This window comes from Cryptomeria japonica, chromosome 9, assembly GCF_030272615.1.
Source record: "Cryptomeria japonica chromosome 9, Sugi_1.0, whole genome shotgun sequence".
Classification (NCBI taxonomy): Eukaryota; Viridiplantae; Streptophyta; class Pinopsida; order Cupressales; family Cupressaceae; genus Cryptomeria; species Cryptomeria japonica.
The window spans coordinates 231,174,567-231,201,608 of NC_081413.1; the positions used below are offsets into that span (position 1 = coordinate 231,174,567).

Consider the following 27,042-nt stretch of genomic DNA (forward strand, 5'->3'; position numbering starts at 1 on the left):
GAATATTATAACTAGTAATGCTAGTAGTTTCTCCTCTTCAGAACTGACCATGTTTTGCTACAATTATGGGATTAATCTTGCTCATTATTTTGATTACTACCCAAATGGAAATGGGTAGGCAAAATCAAGTAACAAGAATCTCATTACTATCATGAAGAATTTAGTAGAACAAAATCAAAGGAATTGGCATAAATTTTGTATAATCCATATGGGTTGACAAGACTTCATACAAACGAGCCATAGGAATCTCTACTTTTAGTTGGCTTATAGGACAGAGAGTGAGATAACCCTTCTATGAGAAATATGGGCATCTAAAGTTAAAAAAGTGTTGAGGATGAATATTTCCAGTCTTCTTTGGAGAAAAGAAACATATACCTGAGAAAACTAGAGGAAGAAAGGTATGAGGCCATTGACAGAATAGTAGAGCATCAAGAAATGGTAAAGAGAGTGTTTGATAAGAAATTCAAGAGACGAGAGTTTGTATAGGGAGACTCTATTTTGTTATGATATCATTGGAGGGAACCCAAAGGCACACATAAGAAATTTCATTCCTTATGGACAGGCCCGCTTGTAATCAAGAAAATGGCTGGAGAAAATTCTTTTTAACTAGCATACCTAGATGGTACACAATTGCCTCTTATTTACAATGGGAAAGATTTGAAAAATTTTAATTGACTATTGAAGCTCCTTTTTCTTGTATTATAGTTTATAGTTTTGGGTAGTTAGGTCTCAATTTTGGTGTGACTCTATAACCCATAGGATTAAGGCTCTATGTCATCTTATTCTAGGTTCTCTACATCCTCTTAGTCCTTGTCTCCAGACAGAGACAATTGTTACCCCTCATTTTTGCTAAGTTGAAATCCCCCTTTTAAATCAATAAGCCTCATTTATTAGTCCCATGCATTAATTCCCTTAGTTTTTAATTTACCTGATCAACTGAACAAGCTTTTTCTAAGCGTTAAGTCTTGATTAATTCTAAAAGGGGATCCACGTAGTTTTGTTGGTTTATTGCTATGTAATAGAATCTTAACTCACTAGGTTTCATTATCTTTGAGATTTGTTCCACCCAATACATGATCCTCGATAGTATCACGTTGGCGGGTCCCTCACAAGTTATATCGGTCGATTGTACATTAGGGACTTTTTGGCACATACTTCTCTTGTTCCACAGTTATTAATGAATGAGATTGTTCAAGAATCTGATAGAGGTAGCCTCAAGACCGATGACTCATGCGATGACATCAATAAACTACCTTTTTATAATGAATAATAAATGAGACATTAATAAAATATTTCAATTCAAATCTCAAGGCAATACAACAGCTACCAAAATGAATGAATTAATTGCTCTAGGATCTCATGTGTTTGTCTCCTTTATTCTTTCCATTTGCATTATAATTTTTTGATGAACTCAAAGGAGCATTTAGTTGAAAGCATAGAACCAAGTTTTGGGAGAAAATCTTTCTTTGTCCAAATTGTTAAAATTTTTAGTTTTCTTGTTGATAAAATAGAGGAAGCTTGTTAATTTGACATTCATGAACATTTATTCTCCTCAAAGATCACTTCTATTTTATCCCAATTTGAGCTTTCACCCTCTATTAGAAACCCTAGCCTTTATGTGTTGATCTTTTATGACACCTAGATCTTCTCAACCAATTCAAATCAAGATAGATAGTGTTAAAGACACAAAAATTAGGCCATTCACAATGCATGATATTCATAGAAGATTGCATAGTTCAGAAAAGTTCTACATTACAGGCCTATCTCAAGTTGGGGGTTATCTATTTGTCATTGCATGTCCAGAATTGGTCCTCTCTTGTGTATAACATTATCACCCTGAATCCCATAAAATATGAGGTGTGAATCAAACTTTGATAGCCAAAATAGACATGGATAATTTTTCTCTTGATCTAAACATTCCTGAAAGAGAAGGGAAGGTGATCTTTTACACTTTGCTATGAAGATCATGTGTGATTAATCTCATCTTTATTTTCCACTTTAGTTTTTTAAAGTTTTCCTTTACTTCTTTTTGGTTAAAACCATACCTAGTGAAAATCTAAATTCATATTAAAAGAGGGAGCTATACCTCTAAAATTCAAAGAATGTAGCAGTAGTTGCAACTTATCCAACTGTTGTTAATAGTTTGTTCTCTTGTCTGGGCTAGGAGTCAATATTATTATATTTTTGAAGAGAACAAATTCTATTAACCAACTGAGACACATAACAAAATCCCAAGGTTATTTTTGATAAAATAATAAGCTTATATTATCAAAATAAAATGTTCCTAGAAAATAAAACTCTATCTCTAAGAACAAAGAGAATGATAGAGTGAACAAGATATTCAAAATGAAAATAATTTGATAACGATATTTCTATCTAAATAGGAAAATACCTTTCAAGACTCAAGAATACAATAGATGCAAAAGAGTCACATTTAAAGCTGTTCATCTATAGTCAACCCAGTTTGCTACCTCATGTTCGTGCAACTTTTTTTCCAGATCTCTAAAGTCATCCTTAGAATTATATTGTCTTGAATGGTAAAAGCACCATTGTAAAAATCCTCCATTTTATCTCCATAATTTTCCTTTGTCAGACAACAAAATTTCTGAAAGATGAATTTTCTTTCTGAAATTCCTATGAAATACTTCTTTGGTTTAATGATTCTCCAAATTACATTTTGATTCTACTAAAATATATCATTGCTAATGTTTAAAACATAATTTAGCAATTTTAAAATATTATGCAGTACACAAAATAATAAGCACTTGTTGTTAATCGAACAAGTCAACTTACTACTAATAGTATGATGTAATTATGCATCCATCATCTTACTCCGTGTGAAACCATGTGTAGTGTAAGGCTTCCCTAGTACAAGGGAAGTTGAATGCCCAAATAAAATTTACCAAATCAACTTTCTCATAAAAGATTGATGTTTCTAATATTACCATTTTCTTACAAAACACAAAGTTTTAGTGAATTTAGAATAATCAAAACAAATCATTGTATGGATGTTATATTTGTTAAAACTGAGATGTGAAATGACTATAATATGAAAGGTAGTTTTTTAGGATTTAGTCAACTCACCTTCGAACACTTATTTCCTATACCATGAGCACAACAAACTAGATGAATCCAATGATAGTGCTTATGTCAACTTTCCTTTTCAGCTCAATAATTTTCTCAAATGATTTCCAATCTTCCATCCTATTTTAGTTTAATGTCTTTACCCAAATAGTTTATCAACTTGTCTAGAGATTTTACATTAGACAAGAACTTTCCAAACGAAGTTTACGAAGAGATACCACACCATCCACTCCCCGACAACATTTCTTAGTATCAACCATAGCACACATCTCTGCTTCAAAGAAGATAGGTCATCTCCAACACCATCCATCTTCACCTCTAAAGAAGATAGATCCACCTCTATAGGAAAAATCGGGGAAAACCAAAGATGGTGAGGAAGAATCCAAAAAATAAGGGGGAAGCCAACCAAAGGGCCAAAGGCCAAAGAAGATGGTGAGATAGTTATCACTATAGCTTTTCTTAGTTTATTTTTTCCACATAAAAACCATGATTTTCATTTGTGGTTGTTTTTGTGGTTTCAACTATTTACTTTCATGCATATAGTAGATGGAATAAATGTTAAGTAAAAGGTTAAATCTGATTAATTTTTAGCATATGTTGATTCACCTCCACTCTTAGCATTTAGTAGCTTTCAATACACATAACATAACAACTTATAACAAAATTAACTCCCATTCAAACATAAAATCACAAATAACATAACTCTGTGAATAAAAAATACAACACATCAAAAAGCCACCATTTTTTTATGCATACTATACTTTCAAGAAAGTTTCAACTATGGAGTAAGAGACTTACCTTAAAAAATAAAAAACCTTGATGAAATTTTTGTGAAGTATAAGAAATTGGTCCCCTTCCAACCTTTCTTTCTCATCTAGGCTTCTCTTCTCGAAGCATGAACATCAAAACAACCCCCCAAATCTTCCTCTTAAAAGAATGAATCCCCTTCTCTCTTTTTGAAGCTAAGTATAAACCTCTTTTTTATTTAGTCACCTTGTTAGGATGCCACATGTTATCTTCTCAGTTTCTCCCCCAACACCTTTGCTTACACATGTTCAATCACTCCTATATGCCCACACCTTTCTCATGATGTTAACCTAAAGTGTGTGATTTTGGAAATGGAAAAGATACAAGCCTCCTCGAATGGCTCCAAGTGTCTTCCACTACGTCATGCCTCACTCACCATCTTACCCATGTGGTCAAATCCTATCACCATTGAAAATGGCCAAATAAAAGGGTTAAAAATCATAAATTGCTAACTTTAAGGTTCCTAAATTAACCCTAACCGATACCCCTATGACTTAGGACATTAGGGAATACATAATGATGGTGATGATGACATAATAGACACATTTAATCATGAAGTAAACATATGTTTCATATAAACACTAATGTCACATTTAGCACTAAACACATTTAAAATATTATGTTGACACAACCTTACATATATCACAAAATGGAAATTAAATTCACATTTTATCTTATAAATGTTTCACATCACTATGTTTAAATATAACAAAAGACCTTAGCCTCTCTAAATAGGCTAGGTTAGAATAACTATTTGAACACAAGGTTGCCTTGTTTTTTTCTTGATTTGATTGGCCATGAGCACCCTCCACACTCGAGCACATATTAGTCCACAATAAGAGCATTTATAGCCAAAGCATTTAAAAACATCCATTGTAACAAGGTCACACATAATGTCTCCTACAATACATTTCATGATACTCTTTTATTAGTTATATCATTTCCAACTAGGAGTGATGGATACTCAACACATAGGATTAGCATAATTTTGAATAATAGAATTGATCATGCATAGCACAATTAATCAATATCATTAAGATAATCAATAACACATGTACATATATCTCTACAATATCATCATGTGTACTATGCTCAAATAAAAATTGTCATTTATTCTATTAAAGTACTCACAACCATAAGTCTATAACAATAAACTAGGAAATATATTATAAGTATCACATAATGACAACAAGAATGATCCTACTGAGAGTATGCAAATCTATTTGAGGGAGTGGGCATCATAAATTTTCCATAATATAGTTTTATATAAACACACCTTAGAAAATAAATATAGATAGAAATGATTAACCTATATGATAAATTAATTGGAGGAAACCAATATAGACAAAAATTAAGGATATGCTTAAATAAAATTTAAAGGGGTTAGAGATATATACCTTGAAATCAATGAAAGGTAGATTCGGACTAAGGTCACACTATACTAGGAGATTGATACCTAAAATTTTAAACTAGTTTCTAGACCAAAGTTTATACTATTACAATTCAACAAATTGAATATTTGGGATGTGATCATACTATTTATTGTGAGGGATACAATTTCATCTAATATAAAAATAAACCTTCATCACTTCTAAAACATTATTAGTTAACATATATTTATTTAAAAAACATATTATTAAATCTTTATCAAATATATAAAATAAATAACAAAATTATACATCACAATTAGAAACTTAAATAAAATTAAATTCAAACAAATATATTAAATATTAAATTTTCTTTTATGCAATAACAAATCTAACATCAAAAACATATTACTAGCAACCACACCTTGGTGTGCAATGGGTAATATCGAAGAGTTGTAGAATGTCAAGTGGGGAAAAATTTGGTCTAGATATAGATATAGAGAGATATAAAGAGAGGGGGAGAGGGAGAGAATGACTAAGAAAGACAAAAATGAGAGAGAGAGAGAGAGAGAGAGAGAGAGAGAGAGAGAGAGAGAGAGAGAGAGAGAGAGAGAGATGGGAAGAGATAGCTCAAGAGAGGGGAGATTGTTTTTAATCCTTTAATATTGATAGAATAATGTTTTTTTAATCCTCAAACAATTGAGATTTATTAACTTTCCATTTTGAATTGATAATACAATATTTGTATCCTTTAAATCAAGAACCCTCCTACTAATTGGTCTTTAGCCTTTCAATAGCTATTTGATGCAAAAAGTTGTAGACATTATTTCAAGGAGGATAAATATATATTTTAGAAGAAGAAATGTATCTCATAGCTTGCCTACCAATGATAATGTCTCCAGACTTCATTGAAGATTGAGCTCTACTTGGATGCATTACAAGAATGAACAAACTCTTGGCAACAACAATGAAGGAAAACTAAGAGGGGGGATGAATCAGTTTTCATCAGATCTACAAACTTACCTACAAAAAACAAATCTGATAAACTAAAATAATAAAAAAGATAAGAAAATAGATAACACCACACACAACACCAAGATTTTGATATGGAAAACCTGGTTAAGGGAAACACCATGGTGGGAACCTACCCACAATAAGATGATACTCTATAGTAGTATGTGAAAATATTACAGTGGGGAATGCACATGCATTCAAGCACACTTCCTAGAGCTCAATACTAAAATATGATAAATCAAAAGGTTAAAACCCTCAGGGAAGTCTCACTGACTTACAATAAGGTTCAGACTATAATCCAAAAGGAATGAACTGAAAGAATAGAATCTCCAAATGCTTGATGATAGTTTTGATTCAGCACAATTGTTTGCTTTGTAACACCAATCTCTCCTCAATACACCAAACTGAAGGATAAATCCTTGTTCGCACATACACCACTCTCTGATAATGCAGACACACCCTTGATGCCTAAATTACATGATAATATCACCTATTTATACAATTCATCAACCTTGACAATAATGTTAGCTAAACCCTTAACTCACAATTATGAAATTACATCACATGATGCAAAGATCGACCATCAGACCAATATAATGATATACATGACATAACATGGACCTAAATTAAATTTCCAAATTCTCATCTCCACTTGTAATCATACCAAGATCAATCGCAACATGCTACACCACCAGAAAAATCGCATACAATGGAGAACATCACCGGTTCAGCGAAATCACCAAAACTTGCACAATGATCAATGTGGATCATCAAGACAAACTAGACACAATTAGGAAACAATAGCAAGCACGTTAGAATCATCAGTAATAGCTACACCAACACCACTTATCAAATCTTCATCGATCAACATCTGAAGCTCAAGAATACTCAAACAACAACAACTATCACGAAGAAAGATAACTTGCGGAGCACCAAATCACAAACCATCTAAAATGAAGATACACAAGACCATCCCAAATAATCTCCTAAAATCTTAGCTCAAGATCTAATCACATCGGAATATACCAGAGGAAATACTCAACTCTACAAAGCACTAATCAAGAAAATATACTACAAACCAAATCATATGATATGATCAATTAAGCTTCCCGAATCACCAAAACCAATACAAAAAGATATAATAACACTAAAAATACTCCATACACCAAACTATAATCCCAATAAACCAATCTGCAATCATGGAAGTAGGAAAATGTTGACATCAATGACAACAACACATCCTACCAATAGGGGTAAGAAGACTCAAGAGGATGAGAGTTGGTATGAGGAAGAAGATGATGACAATGAGGGTATGGAGATAGAGAATGAGGATGATTGGGTTGCCTCCCCTCTAAAGAAGATGGCAAAGATTATGCCCTCCATCTCTAGCAAATGCCAGGGGATGATGTGAGCAATTCCAAAGCTCGAACCCCTCCTTTGGAGTCTAAAAGACGAGTACTTGGAAGAAGTTGTGTTCACTTTTTGGCCAAAAAATGGAAGTTTTTTCCTATTTTTTTCAATTTCATCTTGTTTGACCTAAATATTTGAGGCACTTAAAGAATGAATCTTGAAAAAATTATTTAATAGAAAATGTAGTGCTCGAAGCCTACTTTCCAAATATGTAATTTATTTTAATACCCAGATCTTAAAAATGAAGTTTGAATAAGCATTACTAAAACCTATAGTTTAAAAGTCACTTTTCAGGACCATACCATGCCCGTGTATGGCAAGCATAATTTTACCTAAATGAAATTATTTTTTTAAATCCTTTTGGGAAAACATCTATAACTCACTCACCTTTGATGAGAATATTGTTTTGTAATTTTTTCAGCATGTTTGTTTTTTTGTTAATTTTTTATTGGGCACAATCATTGTTTTGAAAAATTCTTGTGTACGGCAAGCATAATTTGACCTAAACTTAACATTTTTTGGTTTTTTTTTTTTTCAAACTGTATAGAATTGTCTCTAGTTTGATGCCTTCAAAAAAATTATTAAAAAACTAAAAAACCATGTTATTTCAAGTTTATAGACCTCTTTCATTAGTAATTATTTTAAAAATAAAAATATTGATCCATTTTTAAAAAAAAATTACATATTTCGAATCTAGACAGTCTCTACTATAATGGGTTTTCGTTGTTTAAAAAAATTCTGAAAATTTGGTGCTCAAATATATTTTTGAAGTCATTATTTTGTATGAAGATTTATTTGGCCTTCAAGTTGCAGGTCAAACCAGGTCCAAGCCAAAGGGTCGACTCTCCAAGCCATTTCCCAAGCCAAATCCGAAGCTACAACTGAACCAAAGTTTGAAATTTTTAGAAACAGGGTCCTATTTATGAAATGGGATCCGTTTACGAAATTGGATCCCATTTCATTTTTAAAAATAATTAAAAACACATTTAGAAAACGGGATCCCATTTCCCTTTAATTTTTTTAAAAAAAAAAAAAAAAAATTAATTTAATTTAAAAAAAAAAAAAGAAACTATATATACATTTTTTTATTTTTTTTTAAAACAAACTATATATACATGAAATATAACATTTAATTTTAAGTCGCATTTGCCTTTTTCTTTTTCTTTTCTTATACTTTAAGTTATATTTCATGTATATATTAACAGGATGTTTGAGAGTGGTTTCAGATCTCTAGGAATTATAATAAAGATTCTAGATTTTAGAAGATCTTATAAATTCTGATATAATAGGACCTATAATGTCATAATACAACCTATTATGTCATAATAAGCCCCATTGTGACATAATAGGTCCTAATGTGTCTATTGTGACGTAATAGGTCCTATTCTGTCATAATAGATCCTATTATGACATAATACGACCTATTAAGTCATAATAGGTCCTATTATGTCATAAGACTCCTCAAAAGGACCTATTATGACATTATACATCTTAATAGGACCTATTATGACTTAAGATCCCTTAGTAGGACCTATTATGACATAATAGAATCGATTATCACATAATAGGTTCTATAATGTCATAAGACCCCTTAAGAGGACCTGTCATGTCATAATAGGTCCTATTATGTCATAAGACCCCTCAAGAGGACCTATTATGACATTATACCCCTTAGTAGGACTTGTTAAAGGGTATTATGTCATAATAGGACTAATAATGACATAATAGGATCTATGATGATGTAATAGGTCCTATTATGTCATCATAGGTCCTATTATGACATCATAGGCCATATTATGTCATAAAACCCCTTAATAGGACCTATTATGATTCTATAACCCTTACTAGGACTTGTTAAGGGGTATTATGTCATAATAGGACCTATTGTGACATAATATGACCTATAATGTCATAATATGACCTATTATGTCATAATAGGTCCCAATGTGACATAATAGGTCCTATTATGACATAATACGACTTATTATGTCATAATACGACCTATTATGTCATAAGACCCCTTAAGAGGACCTATTATGACATTATACCTCTTACTAGGACCTATTATGACATAAGGCCCCTTAGTAGGACCTATTATGACATATATAGAGAAAGATAAGTTGGTTGGGAGAAAGAGATGGTACTTTTAGAGAGAGTTAAGGGGTATTATGTCATAACAGGACCTATTGTGACATAATAGGACCTATAATGTCATAATATGACCTATTATGTCATAATAGGTCACATTGTGACATAATAGGACCTATTGTGACATAATAGGTCCTATTATGTCATAATAGGTCCTATTGTGACATAATACGACCTATTATGTCATAAGACTCCTTAAGAGGACCTAATATGACATAAGACCCTTTAGTAGGATCTATTATGACATAATAAGATCGATTATCACATAATAGGACCTATTATGACATAATAGGTCCTATAATGTCATAAGACCCCTTAAGATGACCTATTATGACATTATACCCCTTAGTAGGACCTGTTAAAGGGTATTATGTCATAATAGGACTTATAATGACATAATAAGATCTATGATGATGTAATAGGTCTTATTATGTCATCATAGGTCCTATTATGACATCATAGGTCATATTATGTCATAAAAACCCTTAAGAGGACCTATTATGACTTTATACTCATTACTAGGACTTGTTAAGGGGTATTATGTCATAATAGGACCTATTGTGACATAATAGAACCTATAATGTCATAATGCGACCTATTAAGACATTATACCTCTTACTAGGACCTATTATGACATAAGACCCCTTAGTAGGACCTATTATGACATATGTAGAGAAAGATAAGTTGTTTGGGAGAGAGAGATGGTACGTTAAGAGAGAGGTAGATATGTATATATAGAGAAATATAGGTAGGTAGGGGGTAAGGGGAGGTGTATAGAGATAGCGAAGATAAAGAGTAAAGAGTTAAGGATGTGAGAGAGAGGTAGAGACATAGTTTTAGATTTTGGGAGAGAGGGGACAAAGTGAGATATAAAGGAAAAAAAAAGACAAAGAGAAATGTGACATATATAAATTTTATATTTCATGTATATATAGCTTGTATTTTTTATAAAAAAAATAAAAATAAAAAAAAAATAAAATAAAAAAAAGGAAACGGAATCCCGTTTTGTTTCTGAAACGAGATCCTATTTCTTAGATCTAGGCTTAGGATCCCGAAGCTAAACGGGATCCCATTTCAAATTTTGGCTCGGGATCCCGACGTGAAACATGATCCCGTTTCATTTCTCATGCGCTTCGTGAGATTTGCCATTTTCTTCTAAGTGTAAAACTTCCACACTAAGTGGTCACACCTTTGTGCACTTACCCAGACCTTTTCAACCTATTGATAGTATGCCTAAGGAAGCAGTAAGTGAGGATTTCCCTCCTATCAATGATAAAATACCTAGTTTTGATCTGGAAACCCCTGGTGAAGAGAATATTTTAATTGGCCTAAAAAATGATAGTAAAGACCCTACTCTCAAGCTGTTGCAAACTACCAATGATATTAAATCCAAGAAAAGTGCTTCCTCTAGCAAGATTGAAGTTATTGAAGCCATGAGCATTGGCAAGTTTATCTCTCTCCCTGATAATTTGAGGGAGCTGACAAAAGTGTTTAGCGATGTTGAAGCCATCAGTAATGCCTATTGTTCCAATTTTAAGGCGATGGAGGCTAGGTTTATAGATTTGGAGAGAAGGGTTTCTAGTGTGGAGAGTACCCTCAAGAAAATTGGGGAGTAGAGTCAAAAAATCCTTAAGGCCTCTCTGAAAAACCTAAAGATCCTGATCACCAAGTTGGAGCAGGTCAACCATGGGAATGCTACTATCGAAGTAATGGAAGACAAGGATATGAACCCTGAAGATGCTTCTACTGGCCTAGGTAATAGAACACGTGTAAGTACCAAAAAAAAGCCATTGCGTGCTAATAAAGAGATCAAAGAAATTAAGAGTGAAGCTACCTCTACGGATCAACTGGAGTTGGAAGCTGTGGAGCTCCTTAAAATTTTTACTTAGGTCTATTTCTTGATGTGTCCTCTATTATCTCTTGTGCGCCTATGTGTTGTCCCTTGTTGTTCTTTGGTCCTTCGCTGGCTTTTTGCTTGCTTGCTAGCTATTTTATCCTTATTTTTTCATTCTCTCTATGTGGGTCACTAAGGTTCAATCTTTCTATGTAATGTTGTAAAGGGTTTTGGGATCCCTTCAAAACCTATTTTTCACTTAATCAAAAACATATCCTACTAGCAACAATGTCCAACACAAACAAGTTCAATCATATACCAACACATCAATTTTTTACATGAAAATTATAATAGTGCATATAGTAAGGTCTTCTTGAGCTTGATTCAATATGGTATGGTGTGTTTACATACCTATTAATGTGTGTGTTTTGAAGATAGGTCCAAGTGAATTGCAAATTAGATTACATGGGTTCAAACATGACCAAATTAGTTCACTACCAAGATCAACAGCTGAACCTATTTTAGAAGGGATGAAAGATAGAATAATCTTGCATTCTCATTCGACCTCCTAGTACCATGATGCCATCTCAAAACCCACATGTATGAACCATATTAAATATATTAGCTTGCATGCCTCTATGGAAATGTATGTGATCAATCCCTCAAGACAATTCGCTTCTTTTTATAAGAGAATACAACAAGAAATTCAAGTTGCTAAAAACATGGGAAATGACAAAGAAAGTGATGAAAGGGCCAAAAAATTTAATGCCCAAGTTGCATGCAAGAAGGCTCATTTAACAAGAATTATAAATGATGAAAAATTAAATTGGGTGACAGAGAGAGGTGTGAAGATATAGATAGAGAGGAAGATAAATATACAGATGGAGATGGAGGAGGACATTGAAATGAAGATAATGAGAGGGAGAAATAAAGAGACAAAGGAGAGAGGAATAGATAGAGATGGAAGAGATAACATATAAAGAGGGAGAAATAAAAAGAGAGGAAAGAGGGATAGAAGAGATAAATATGTAAAGATTGAGAGATAGAAAGATAAAGGTATATACATGAAGTGATATATGGATGGAGAGAGAGAGAGAGAGAGAGAGAGAGAGAGAGGGAGAAAGATGGAAATATAATGAGATAAAGATAGAGCAAGAGATGGAATAAGAAATATGGAGAGATGAAGATAGAGAAGAAAAGAGATATAGATGCAAAGGTCTGAGAGAGAGAGAGAGAGAGAGAGAGAGAGAGAGAGAGAGAGAGAGAGAGAGAGAGAGAGAGAGAGAGAGAGAGAGAGAGAGAGAGAGTATGTGTGTGAAAGAGAGAGATATGGAGATAGAGAGGGAGACATAGATATATACAAATAGATAGAGAGTGAGGGAGATGAAGGAAGAGAAAGAAATAAATAGGATAGAGAAGAAATACAAAAATACACAAAGAGGAAGAAACAAAGATAGAGATAGAAAGAGGGAGAGAATGAAAGATTGATTAAATTAATTTTAATAAATTTTAATTATTTTTTGTAGTTTCATGAAAATAATAAAAATATATTTGAAACTTAAATCTAAATTAAAAATTAGAATATAATAAATTATATACAAAGTTAGAGTACATCAAAATCTAAATAATGATAAAAACAATCATTTAAAAAATAATAATAAGTAATAAACTTCTTAAGTTAATAAATAATTAAATAAAAACAAGTTAATTATTTGAAGGTAATAATAACTAAATAAATTAAATATAATAAAATAATAAAAAATCAAATCAAATTATTTAATAAAATGATTAAAAAAATAAAACATTATACTTATTAAAAAATTAATAATGATATTATAACAAATTTATATTATGTTTTTGATTAAAAAAGCAGCGTTAAAGAGGGCACTGACCCTTTACAAAGCCAAAGATGAACCAAATTAGAAAGACCAAGAGGGGAGCAAATCCCAAAAGAACAAAGTCTGACAGGCAAAACTGACCTGTCAAACCATCAACAACAGGCAAATTTTATATTATGTTATAAATATTATTTTTTATTATTATACAATTCTTATTATATTATCATTATGATATTATGATAGTGTAATTAATATTACATTATTATTATATAATTATTTCTTTATTCTTATACTATTATTGTTAGTTTAATGTGTATTATTAATATTATTACGCCGAGAGGCGTGACCTACAATAACATCATATAGGAGTCATCACCAGTAACTATGTAAGAAAAAAGAAGTGCTTTGTATTCCTGAAATGACTGAGATATTCATGAACATTCTATAACTGATGAAGTCGAAACGATTGGACATTCTATAAACAAAAAGAAACCTTTCGTATTCCTATCATTTATGCATGAACGACGGTTACAAATAGAAGTGGAGAGTGCTATGGTTAAAATTTAAGTGTTAAATGTGAAGCCCATAGATTCTTCCTTTGTTACCAACGTAGGCGACTCTCTGCAGGTGTGAATTTCTGACAGAGAGCCCATTAACTGTAATTTATTTATCGTCCTTATTAACATAAATATTTTTTGTGGGTGAACTTCCAGGCATGGACAAACCGCAGATTCCGTAATGCAGAGCATCGGGTGGTTTTCAGAGGATGGACGAATCAACTGTCTATCGCTTGGTTTGTACACTTTCCTTATGATAAAGAATTATGGGCTTCAACAGAGTTTGTGGACGACAATCATCCATGATATTACAGGCCTTTTACCTTCTCCCAGTTCAAGCATTATTTCGATAAAAATTTCTGCCCTAAAGGAATCAATCTTTTGAATTTGATTGATAATTACGTGGGCATACCTACCGTTTGATAATTGAAATTATGAATACAATAGTATGATATGTATATTCCATAGATAACATCTAATAAAATTAAATATTGTGTCTTGTGTTTCCAGTCTAGCTGTAGCTAAAATTTATTATTAATTGTTTAGCAGTTTTATGCATAAGAAAGTTCTGATGGTTTTTGGAACAAAAAATATTTAAGAATAATATTAAATAACTTTTTGTTATTTTTTCATATGATTATATTAAATGACTTCTTGTTGTTTTTTCATATGATTGTGTGTATTTCTTTAATCAATATTTTAGATCACATTTTGTGATTCATCCTTAGAATATTAGAAAGGATAAATTGTTGTTGGTGTGATTTTATCTCTGTGTGTAACACAATATAGAGATTTTGGTTTCCAAAAACTCTTATCAGAATTTTATATTTCTTCTCACAGTAGGACTGTTTTCCTACATTGTTTTTTGCCCACGCTGAATTTTCTATTACTGCAAGCTTTTAACCCCATTCCCTTATTTTTTGACGTATGGAAATATTCATTTAAAAACTAATTTGTATTGTTGTTTTTTCAATCTATACGATCCATTTGGAACTGTAGCAGTCTCAGTCGAAGAGCTTGTAGCAATTTTTACAATGCTTCAGGACTTTTTCAGATTTTATGCAGATAAAAATCATGCTTGTGTTTTGATTTGATTCACTTCATATGAACTTTATTCTTGTATATTTGTTGGAATATGAAAACATTAAATCTTCATTCTTTATTTTGACACCATATTGTTCACGTATTAAATTTTTATGAGTATGGAATTTGAAAGGTCAATCGTTTCATATATGTCATAGCTATTTTATTGCTACAACTTATTTATCAATTTAGGGAAAGCAAAAGACTTCTTTGTTCTAGTGTGAAATTTTTGGAGATAAATGAGTTTATGCCTAATCTCTCATGAGTTTATGAGTTTATGTTCGTCATCTTCTTGTTGTTTCAAAGCCTCTTCCTCCATCATATGTCCTCAGTCATTTTGAGAATATTGCATTTCCATGCTAATGTCTTCACAATTTCAGTGAGTGATTAAATATTCACATTAGTATGATCCAAGTTCCATTTTCCAAAATATCAAGCAAATAGAAATTAATCATGGCTTAAAATCTTTAAGCTCAAATTTTCACAATTTTCTCAAGAATCAGGGTTATGTTCGAGGAGATAAAAATTAGCTGTGCTTCTTTTGAAGTTTGATAATTTGTATAGGTTTTTTTATTCAATTTAGTTATCATTCATAAGGTTATGTTATTCACATGAGAAGAATATTTTATGCATTAAATGTTTGATAGACATAAAGCAACATCCATTCTTTTCAATACTAATATAACTCACGAACAAATAAATAGAAGTGAAATACAATGCCTATTGATCCATCATTTCAACCAAAAAATAAGGTGGTCAAATAAGTGAAATCAAATAGATTATGAATCATAAAAAAAAATGAATGTAAGCTTTGGTCAATTTATTTATTTAAATTTTTTTAAATATTATTTGTAAATCTCAAAAATCAATTGTAAAATTATTTTTTTCTAAAATTGATTGGTGATTCAATTAAAAATTAAAAATAAATAGAATTTAGCTTAACTAGAGAACATGAAATGATTTACATGGAAGAGCAAAAATATAATAGAAATATTATTTATGTATCTACAAAAAAATTCCAAAAGATTCTATTTATATTTTAATTTCTTAAGTTTATAATGGCTACATAGAATGTTTAATAGAAATATTAAAAAGAAAGGAAAGAATCTAATATCCAATTTAGAAAGGTTAAAAAGGCTTGGAATACTAAATAGAAGCAATATTTTTATGAGAAAAAAAAAAAGAAAAAATCTTAATTTTCAATTTGGAAAGATCAAAAAGAATTTATATGTTTCTAAATTTCAATCATAAAAATATAATTTTTCTATATTCAAAAAATCAAATTTATGTGCATGCACAACTATTTTAAAAATACTGTATAATATTTAAGATATAAAAATATTTATTATTAAAAGTTTCTTATTTATCATATAGATGTGATTTTTCTATTTTAGTTGAGTTAAAAATATTTCAAAAATAATATATGATGATTGATTTAGAAATCTCAAAAATAATTTATCAAAAATTTAAAAGGTTAAAAGAAATAATTTTAATTAAAAAAAAGCTGTAAGCTATTTATAAATGTCTTAATTTTATTAGAACAAAGTTTAAAGTTATTCATTTTATAGAATTATTGAATAAATGTACATAATAATAAAGATTTTATTAATATTTCATAAAAAATAGATAATAAGTTTTATGAATGCATAATCCTACAATATTAACCCTAATTGTAGCATAATCTTAACCCTAAACTTAATCTTACCCTAATTTAACCATAAGCCTAAAGTAATTGAATCATAATCGTAATTCTAACCCTAATTGAAATTTAATACTAATCATAACTATGATCAATCACATATCATAACCAAACCCTGACCTTGCAAATATAATCTAGACTCAATTCCCTGACCATAACCTAACCCTAAACTAACCTAGGTAATCCTAATAATGATGTAAACCCTAACTATTATCCTAATCCTAATCTTAAACCCTATCCTAAATAATTACCCTAACCCTAACCATGATTCAAACCCTAAACCTAACCATAGTCCTAGGCCCTAACTCTATCCATAATCCCAACAATAACACTAATAATGGTGTGCGCTAACCGTAATCCTAACCCTAACCATGATGTAAACATTATGATTAATCCTAACACTAACCCTTAACCCCAACCATGATGTAAAACATAACCCTAGAGCTATAATACTAATGTTAACCCTAACCCTAACCCAAGCCATGATGTAAACCATAACCTTTACCATATTCCTAACCACAACTCTAAACCATTACCTAATCATAACCTTAACCCTAACCCTTACCCTAACACTAACCCTAACCTAAATTAATCACAACCCTAAACCCTAACTCTAAAAATAGGGAATGACTCTACTACCCTTAGGATGCACCAATCATATATTACAATGTATTAATAATATATGAAGAGTATTGATATCTTGATGCATCCTAAGGGTTGGATAGTTGTTTCCCTAAAAGTAACCCTAAACCTAACGATGATGTACACCCTAAGCCTATCCATAATTCTAAGCAAGATGTAAACCCTAATCCTAACTATGATGTAAATCCTAATCATAACCATAACAATAATTATAACCCTAAACCTAACAATAAACCAAACCCTAAACCCTAACCCAAGCAATAAACCTAACACTAAGCATGATGTAAATCCTAACCCTAACAATAACCATGATATAAGAACATTAATCCTAACTATGACCCTTAACCCTAAACCTAACCATGAAGTAAACCTTAACCCTAGCTATAATCCTAACCATAAATGTAACCCTAAGCCTAACCATAAACCTAACCCTAACTCAAACCCCAACCATGATGTAAGCCATAACCCTAGCCATAATCCTTACCATAACTCTAAACATTAAACCTAATCTAAGCATAAAAATAAACCCTAATCCTAACAATAATCCTTAGCCCTAACTCTAAACCTAATCCTAACCATAACCCTAACCCTAACCTTAGCCATCATCCTAACTATGACCCTAACCCCAGCCGTGATGTAAACAATAAACCTAATAATAACACAAACCATCACCCTAATCATAATCCTTACCCTAACCCTAATCAAAACACTAACCTAATCATAATCCTAAACCCTAACCCTAACAATAATCCTACCCTAAACTTAACCCCAACATGAATTGAACCTTAATCCTAATTTATTCCTAACCTTAATCTAGCCCAAACCCTAATCATAATTGAACTTTAATACTAATTTAACCCTAACTTTAATATAATTGAACCATAACCCTAATTCTAACCCTAGCTTTGATGTAACCCTAAACGTAATTGTAACCCTAACATTATACCCTAGCCATTATACCCTAGCCATAAACTTAACCTTACAACTAAACCCTAACCCTAACCATAATCCTAAACCAAAGCCAAACCCTAACCTTGATGGTAACCCTAACCATGATATACACCCTAATCATAACCATAACCATGATGTAAACCTTAACCTTGACCATAATGCTAACCTTAAATTTAATCCAAAACACAACCATAAACCAAATCCTAATCCTAACCATATCCCCAATTATAATTCTAATACTAACTGTAACTATGATTGTGCTTACCCTAACCCTACCTTTGATGTAAACCCTAAACATAATTGTAACAGTGACACTAAACCCTAAGCATGACCATAAATTTAACTCTAATATTAAACCATAATTGTTACCCTAACCTTAACCATGATATAAACCCTAACCTAACTAATAAACCTAACTATCACTGAGACCCTAAACCCTAACCCAAGCAATAAACCTAACCCTAACCATGATGCAAATCCTAACCCTAACAATAACCATGATATAAACACTAACATTAATCCTAACACTAACCCTTAACCTTTACCCTAACCATGATGTAAACCTTAAACCTATCCATAATCTTAACCATAAATGTAACTCTAAAGCTAACCATAAGCCTAACCTTAACTCCAACCCCAACCATGATGTAAACCATAACCCTAACCATAATTATTACCATAACTCTAAACCTTAACCCTAACCTAACAATTACCATAAACCCTAACCCTAATAATAATCATTAGCCCTTACCCTAAACCTAATCCTAACCATAAACATAACTCGAAACCTATCCCTAATCCTAAGAGTAAATCCTATCCATATTCCTAATCCTAACCTTAAACCCTAACCCTAACCTTAATCTTCAACCCTAATCCCAACCATAATCATCACCCTAACCCTAAGCATGATGTAAATCCTAACCTTAAACAAAGATGTTGATCATGACCCCAAACCTAAGCCTAATCCTAACTATGATGTAAACCCTCACCCTAGCCATAATCCTAACTATGACCCTAACCCCAACCATTATCTAAACAAGAAACTTACCAGAACCCCAAACTATAACCCTAATCATAATCCTTACCCTAACCCTAATCATTATGCTAACCTAACCATAATCCTCAACCCTAACCTTAACAATAATCTTACCCTAAACTTAACCCTAACCCAAATTGAACCTTAATCCTAATATATTCCTAACCTTAATCTAGCCCAAACCCTAACCCTAATTGAACTTTAATAGTAATTTAATCCTAACTTTAATGTAATTGAACCATGATGTAAACCATAACCTTTACCATAGTCCTAACCACAACTCTAAACCATTACCCTTATCATAACCCTAACCCTAACCTAAGCTAATCATAACCCTAAACCCTAACCCTAAAAATGGGGAATGACTACAACCCTTAGGATGCACCAATAATCTATTATAATATATTAATAATATATGAAGGGTATTAATATCTTGCTGCATCCAAAGGGTGGGATAATTGTTTGCATAGAAATAACTTTAAACCTAACCCTAACCATGGTGTACACGCTAACCCTATCAATAATTCTAACACGTTGTAAACCCTAACCCTAACCCTAACCCTAACCATAACCATAACCATAACCATAACCATAATTATAATCCTAAACCTAACTATAACTCAAACCGTAAACCCTAACCCAAACAATAACCCTAATGCTAACCATGATGTAAATCTTAACCCTAGCCATAACCATGATATAAATACTAATATTAATCCTAAGACTAACCCTTAATCCTAACCCTAACCATGATGTAAACCCTAACCCTAGCCATAATCCTAATCATAACTGTAACCCTAACTTCAACACCAACCATGATGTAAACCATAACCCTAACCATAATCCTAACCATAACTCTAGACCTTAACCCTAACCTAACCATAACCATAAACCCTAACCCTAATAATAATCCTTAGCCCTAAACCTAACCATGATATAAACTCTAACCTATGCTAGCCCTAAACCTAACCATGCTAACCCTAACCATGATATAAACCCTAACCATTATCATAACCCTAAACCTAATCATAACCCTAATCCAAACCATGATGTAAACCTTATCCTCGACCATAACACTAACCTTAACCCTAACGCTAACCATAACCATAATACATGCTATTAAACCAAGTTTAATATATCTTAGATCTTTTAGTATTTGCTTTGATCTTGCAACACATATATATTAATAAAAATAGTCTAAATAGATATATAAAATTGTAATGATAAAATAATATAATAATATAATATAATTTATTTTAATAAAAAGATACTATATAATTATATATTAATTTATTTTATGTTTTCCATGTTGCGTCACGCAACTACCACTAGCATATATGTCTTAAATTTTAATTTAATCTATATAACATACGCCGAGAGATATCTTTCTTGAGGCGCCTATTTTAATTTAGGGTTCAAAATTGATTAAAAATAGGCACCTCGAGAAAGATATCTCTCGGCGTATGTTATATAGATTAAATTAAAATTTAAGACATATATGCTACTTATATTTGAATAATAATAAAATATTTACATATTAATATAATAATAAAATAATAATAAATATTATAATAATTATTTTTCTTATAATATTATTATTTTATTATACTTAATTTTATATTACTATTATCTTATGAAAATGTAGGAAAAATATTTTCTTCAATTCGCAAGTTTATTGAAAGTGAAATAAAAAATCTAACTTCAAAAACATATTAAAATAAAATTAATCCAATAATTTTGTTGCAGTCCTTTTTGCCCTATATGATATGATTTAGAATCGATAATGGTTGTCTATTAACTCTCATATATTCTACGATCTTTCCCGTTGTAATGGCCGTCCGTTGATTTTCCCTCGATAAAGAGAAAGACCAGGACCATTGCAAGGCGGCCTTGGACGTTCTCACTCCTTACTGGCCATTACTCGCATCATACCGTAGCGTGCAATATCAAAAGCGAAAGCCGCTTGTCCCGAACTGCCACTAAATAGGGGAAAGGACCTAGTAGTTGAGCATGTACCAATTGTTGTGAGGGTTGTTGATACCTTTTGTTCCAAAAATTAAACAAATAAAACCTATTGTTTGAAACAAAAAATATCAATTTTTGTTAGGAAATGTACCAACAATTGTTAGGAAATGTACCAATAGTTGTTAAGAAATGTACTAATATTGTAAAAAGTAACCAATCAGGTGATGCCATGTCAGCTGCACAACTATTGTGGTCTCTTTTGCACGCCTATTGGTCTCACTTTTTTTTTGGGCTGTTTTGGACACCTTGGCAAAAAGCATGCTGATGTGGCATCATATTTGATGATGTGGCCCTGAAACCTTAGTTATAAGCAGGGGACTTGCCAAGTAAGCTGCTGTAAAAAAATCGGAGTGATTTGAAATTTCCAAGTAGGATTTTGAGAAGCGCGAAGTTAGGGTGCCCAACTACTGGGTCCTTTCCCCTAGTCCTCGACGAAATTTTTTCTCGACATATGGAAAGACCTGGACTTTTTTAAGTCAATGCATTATTGTGTTGACCGGTTCTCGAAGTTCGGAAATTTCGTTGTAGGAAACAACTAAAAGATATCTGGTTTCTATTGTATTAATATCTTGGAGCTTCGCTCATTGAGAATTAGGAGTTTCGCCAAGATTTCCGCAAACTGAGTTGTCTTACTTTTGTTCTATTTTGCAACCATGCTTCGCCCCGCTCCCGCTTTCTTTTCATGCGTTATCGCTTTTTTGCTTTTGCTCCCCCACTGCACTTGCCTCTCGCAAGATGGCGTAATTTTGCTTAAAATCCGGAAAAGAGATTGGATGGACTCGCGTAATGCTTTGAGCGACTGGGACGAGTCTCACCAAAGTCCATGCGCTTGGCAAGGAATCTCTTGTGATAAATTCAACACCGTTACCAGTGTTGATCTCACCGGTGGGTTGATTTCTGGCAACTTGACTTCTGCTATATGCACCCTACCCAATCTTACTGTGTTGACTCTGCAAGCCAATGCTTTCCGTGGTCCCTTCCCAAATGCCCTCTTGCATTGCAGGCGTTTGCGGAAGCTTGATTTGTCGCAGAACCAATTCTCTGGAATGCTGCCCAGTCATATTTCCGAATTGAGTAAGTTGAGAGTCTTGAATTTAGCTCATAATGCTTTTAGTGGCTCCATTCCTCTAGCCTTCGGAATGCTGCCAAAGCTGCAAGCTCTCTTCTTCCACGAAAATAGTTTGAGTGGGCCCTTCCCTAAGTTTGTCGGGAATTTGAAGTCCCTAACGAACTTCACGATTAGCAGTAATCCTCTACGTCTAGGTGTGTTGCCGAGAGAGCTTGCCAATTTAAAGAAGCTGCAGGAGTTGCTGCTATATAACTGTAGTCTTCAAGGCGGAATCCCGAATTTCTTGGGCAATCTAACGCAGCTCAAATCGTTGGATATGTCGCATAATAATCTCCGCGGCGATATTCCGACCAGTTTAATGGCGCTCTCAAATTTGAGAGAACTGATTCTCTATGAGAACAATTTGGGTGGACAAATTCCGGCGAACATTGACCAACTGAGGAACTTACGCTATTTGGATCTTTGCCTGAATCAGGTTCACGGCACAATTCCCGAAGGAATTGGTAATCTCACATATCTGAATGAACTTCAGCTGTGCGGCAATCGGCTTACCGGAAGGATTCCTGCTCAGCTCGGCAAGCTACGGTACTTGAGTATCTTGATTGTGTTCGACAACAAGCTCAATGGCTGGTTGCCACAGAGTTTGGGTGAATTCTCCAATCTCACTCTCGTTGAACTGACGAGAAACGAATTGGAAGGCCCTCTGCCGAAGAATCTGTGCATGGGAGGAATGTTATATGGCTTGGATGCCTCTTCGAATAATTTCAGCGGTATTCTCCCTTCGTCCTTTGACTGCAAATCTTTACAGTATATGTACATCAACAACAACCAGCTGAACGGTGAGATTCCTCGTGGGCTATGGGGTGCTTTCAATCTCAAGGAAATGCTTCTTAACGACAATAAGCTTGAAGGCAAAATTTCAGCTGCAATTGGCGAAGGGAAGAACCTGAGTCGACTGAATATCAGCAACAACCGGTTCGAAGGAAGAATTCCTGAACAAGTTGGTCAATTGACAAATCTTCAAATACTGGAAGCCAGTAACAACCGTTTGTCAGGCCCCATTCCCCGTGAGCTCGGGAGCTTAAGTTTGCTCAATATTCTCTACCTGGACTTTAATTTTCTGTCAGGCGAAATTCCCAGGGAAATGGTGTCTCTGCAGAAGCTCAATCAGCTCAATTTGAGCCACAATCAACTTACAGGCGAAATCCCTGCCTTTTTAAGCCAAATGAACAGTTTTGATTTGTCAAACAATTTTCTATCTGGAGAAGTTCCTCCCGAATTGGGACGACTGAAACCGAGTGCTTTCAACTTATCGGACAATCACTTGTCTGGACGCATTCCTGACGTTCTCGACAATCCGGCTTACAAGGAGGGTTTTCTAGGGAACCCGAGGCTATGCGGAGGTCGGAATTTGATGCTACCATCTTGCTCTTCTCCAGTACATAAGTTGTCAACTGAGCGTTTGGCTAGCATTCTGATACCAACGTTGCTTATACTAGTAGTGGTCTTGTGTTCCGTTTGTGTGTGGTGTTTGTCTCTCAGGAAGCCAGGTGAGACGCCCTCCTGGAAAATGACAATATTCTATTCAATAGAAGTGCACGAGTCATACATCCTCCGAAATTTGAAAGAGAGTAACGTGATTGGCACTGGAGGTGCTGGAAAAGTTTACAAGGTCATTCTGCCGAACGGGCAAGCGGTAGCCGTTAAGAAGATCCGGAGCGTGAGCATAGCAGTTGGAAATTTTAAGAGAAAAAGTGACGAGGAAAATAAAATGAGGCAAGTGGAGGTGGAAACTTCGGGACTCATCCGACACGCCAACATCTTGAAGCTACTCTGTTGCATTTCAAGTGAAGAGTCCGATTTCAAGCTTTTGGTATACGAGTTCATGCCCAACGGCAGTTTGTTCGACCGTCTGCACGGTGGCTCGGGACGAGGAATGGCGCTGCAATGGCCGATCCGTTATCAGATCGCTCTCGGAGCAGCTCGTGGGCTTTGTTATATGCATCATGATTGCTCCCCTCCGATATTGCACAGGGATGTGAAATCAAGCAACATCTTGCTGGATGAGGACTTTGGGGCTAAAATTGCAGACTTTGGCGTATCCAGGGTGCTTGATAGGTTGGGCGATGAATATACGGTGTCTGGTTATGTGGGGTCGCACGGATATATAGCCCCGGGTAAGAAAACTTCGTTTCATAAGAAATTGAATAATTTAGTTTTCTTAGGCAAATTATCATTTTTCTATGCGCTGGTCCTTATTTCAAACTGTGGTGTATAGAATATGCGGTGGCGCCAAAGGTGAACAAGAAAAGTGACGTGTACAGCTTCGGAGTAGTGATTTTAGAGCTTGTAACTGGGATGAAAGCCACAGGTCAGGCAGAGTATGAAGAGGGCGTGGACATCGTAAAATGGATACACAACACAATTCGGAATGGCGGGGGAGAGATGGAGCTGCTGGATGAGCGCACGTTGGAAGATAATTGCCTAGAACAAATGATGAGCGTCTTACGTGTGGGCCTTGCTTGCACTGACAGAGTGCCAAACCGACGGCCTTGTTTGAGAAGAGTAGTGGAGATGTTAGTGGCATGCGGTGCGGATAAAATAGCATTTCAGCATCTTCAAAGAATTCCAAGTACCCTCACCGTGAGTGAGAACGAAGTGGTTTGCTTTTCAGATTAACGGAGTTAGAAAATTGTGGTGAATCTTGATGTCAAGTCAACAACAGTCTTCGTTTTGTCTGTACAAAGAAAAACTTGGTAGGCTTGCATATATCAAAAAATAGAATATTGCTTAGGTTGGTGCATATTCTTAGGAACTAAGGTATTTATCAAGAGTAAAATGATATTTAATGTGTTTGCTGTGAATATCCATTGGAATTGCTTACATATTGCTTTACTTGACAGTCGAACAAACCAGCGTATAGAAATTAGAATCGTTTCAAACCCCTGTCAAATTACGTTGGTTTCCTTTGGCAGTATTCTATTATATAGGTTTTATAACTGTTTGTTTTAAGCAGCCTGAGACCATACATAGAATTCAGGACCTAAATTTTTAAGATAAGATATGATTTCAGATGTGGCCCTGGTTCCTTGGTCCATGCAGTCTCTTATCTGAATAACGAAAACCTGGGTTATTTTATTGATGGTTCAGTTTGTAATTTAGATTTCTAATTTGTTAAGCTTAGTTTGAGAACAAGGTCACATTCAGACGTTGGGTGGAAGTATATTTAGCTTAAATTGCGTTTGTGGTCTTAATCACTTATGGATCCAACCTAGAGACAAAATCGAGTTTAGTTTTTTGATATCATGTTTATTTTTATTTTTTAGTTAATTGGAAAGGCTTTCATCTTTGATTTTTTTTCAGTTAGATTGATTACAAATTTGATCTAGGATCAAAATCAATTTATTTTTAAGTCAATGTCTGATTTGAGATTGGAAGTCTTTTATTTGTTGTTGATCAATTTGATTTACTAATAAATTTATAGATTTAAATGACAGTTAATTTTAATTAGAAGTTGAGGTAGAATGTTAATTAAAAGAGTATAATTTGGACACGTCCATGTATTATAACAAATTCTCAGTCAACAATTTCCCATCGATAAGCAATAACCACACTAATCTTCTCACTAGACAATATTAATTGTAATTCTCATAAAAAATAATGGATATATTGTTTCCAAATCCTTTTAGTGATTTGGTAATTGAAATTGAGTTTCAAGTGGAAGTTAGTGGCTATTAGATTGCATAATAATGCTTTATGATAATAATTTCAAGACATCAGTCATAAATACGTGAATAATTACTTCTCATTTTTATACAAAAATGAAGAATTAAGATTAAATAGTGAACATATCACCAAGTGCGTAAGTCAAGTTTGACACATACAATTATTTGAGTACATTATGCTGTTTTGTTCTATACATATAATATAAATTATAATTTATAAAATAAATTTGTTTTGGGTACATAAAATAATTTAAATTTAAAAAATATGTAGTATATAATTTAATAGTCTTCTTAATACACAACTTAAATGCATAAAATAGATTTTAAGTAGAATTTTAAATCTATCATATAAGTTTCTTGACTTAACTTTGTACCTATAAAAACTATCAAGTTTATGCTAACTTAATAGTTCATAGAAAACTATATAACATGATTGACACACCAAAGATGATTATTTTGTTGTTCTTTGTTTTGTATATATGCTAATGATTAGAGTGCCATTAAAACTAAATGGATTAATTCCTTTATTCTTGTTACCATTTGATAAGAAGATTGTGGAATAAAATGTTAGACAAGAAAAGCTATAATTTTGAAAAAAATTGATGGAGGAGGGAAGTATGGTAGATGTTCTTCTTGTGAGCATAAATCTATTAAATATATGTTTGGTATGTGAATTTTCATGTTTCTCATTGTATAAGGCACAATTATCACTAGCCTATATATATTTACTAATATATGTTATTAAATATATAT

At 33.0% G+C, this 27,042-nt stretch overlaps 1 protein-coding gene across 1 annotated transcript; it reads left to right on the forward strand.

Annotated features, from left to right (window-relative positions):
• Positions 1 to 22,091: 22,091 nt before the first annotated feature.
• On the forward strand, positions 22,092 to 25,702 carry LOC131055743 (receptor-like protein kinase HSL1). The gene is made up of 2 exons (XM_057990137.2): positions 22,092 to 24,741; positions 24,843 to 25,702. Exons 1-2 carry the CDS (start codon positions 22,149 to 22,151, stop codon positions 25,241 to 25,243), a joined length of 2,994 nt encoding a protein of 997 aa, XP_057846120.2. The 5' UTR covers positions 22,092 to 22,148; the 3' UTR covers positions 25,244 to 25,702.
• Positions 25,703 to 27,042: the final 1,340 nt, after the last annotated feature.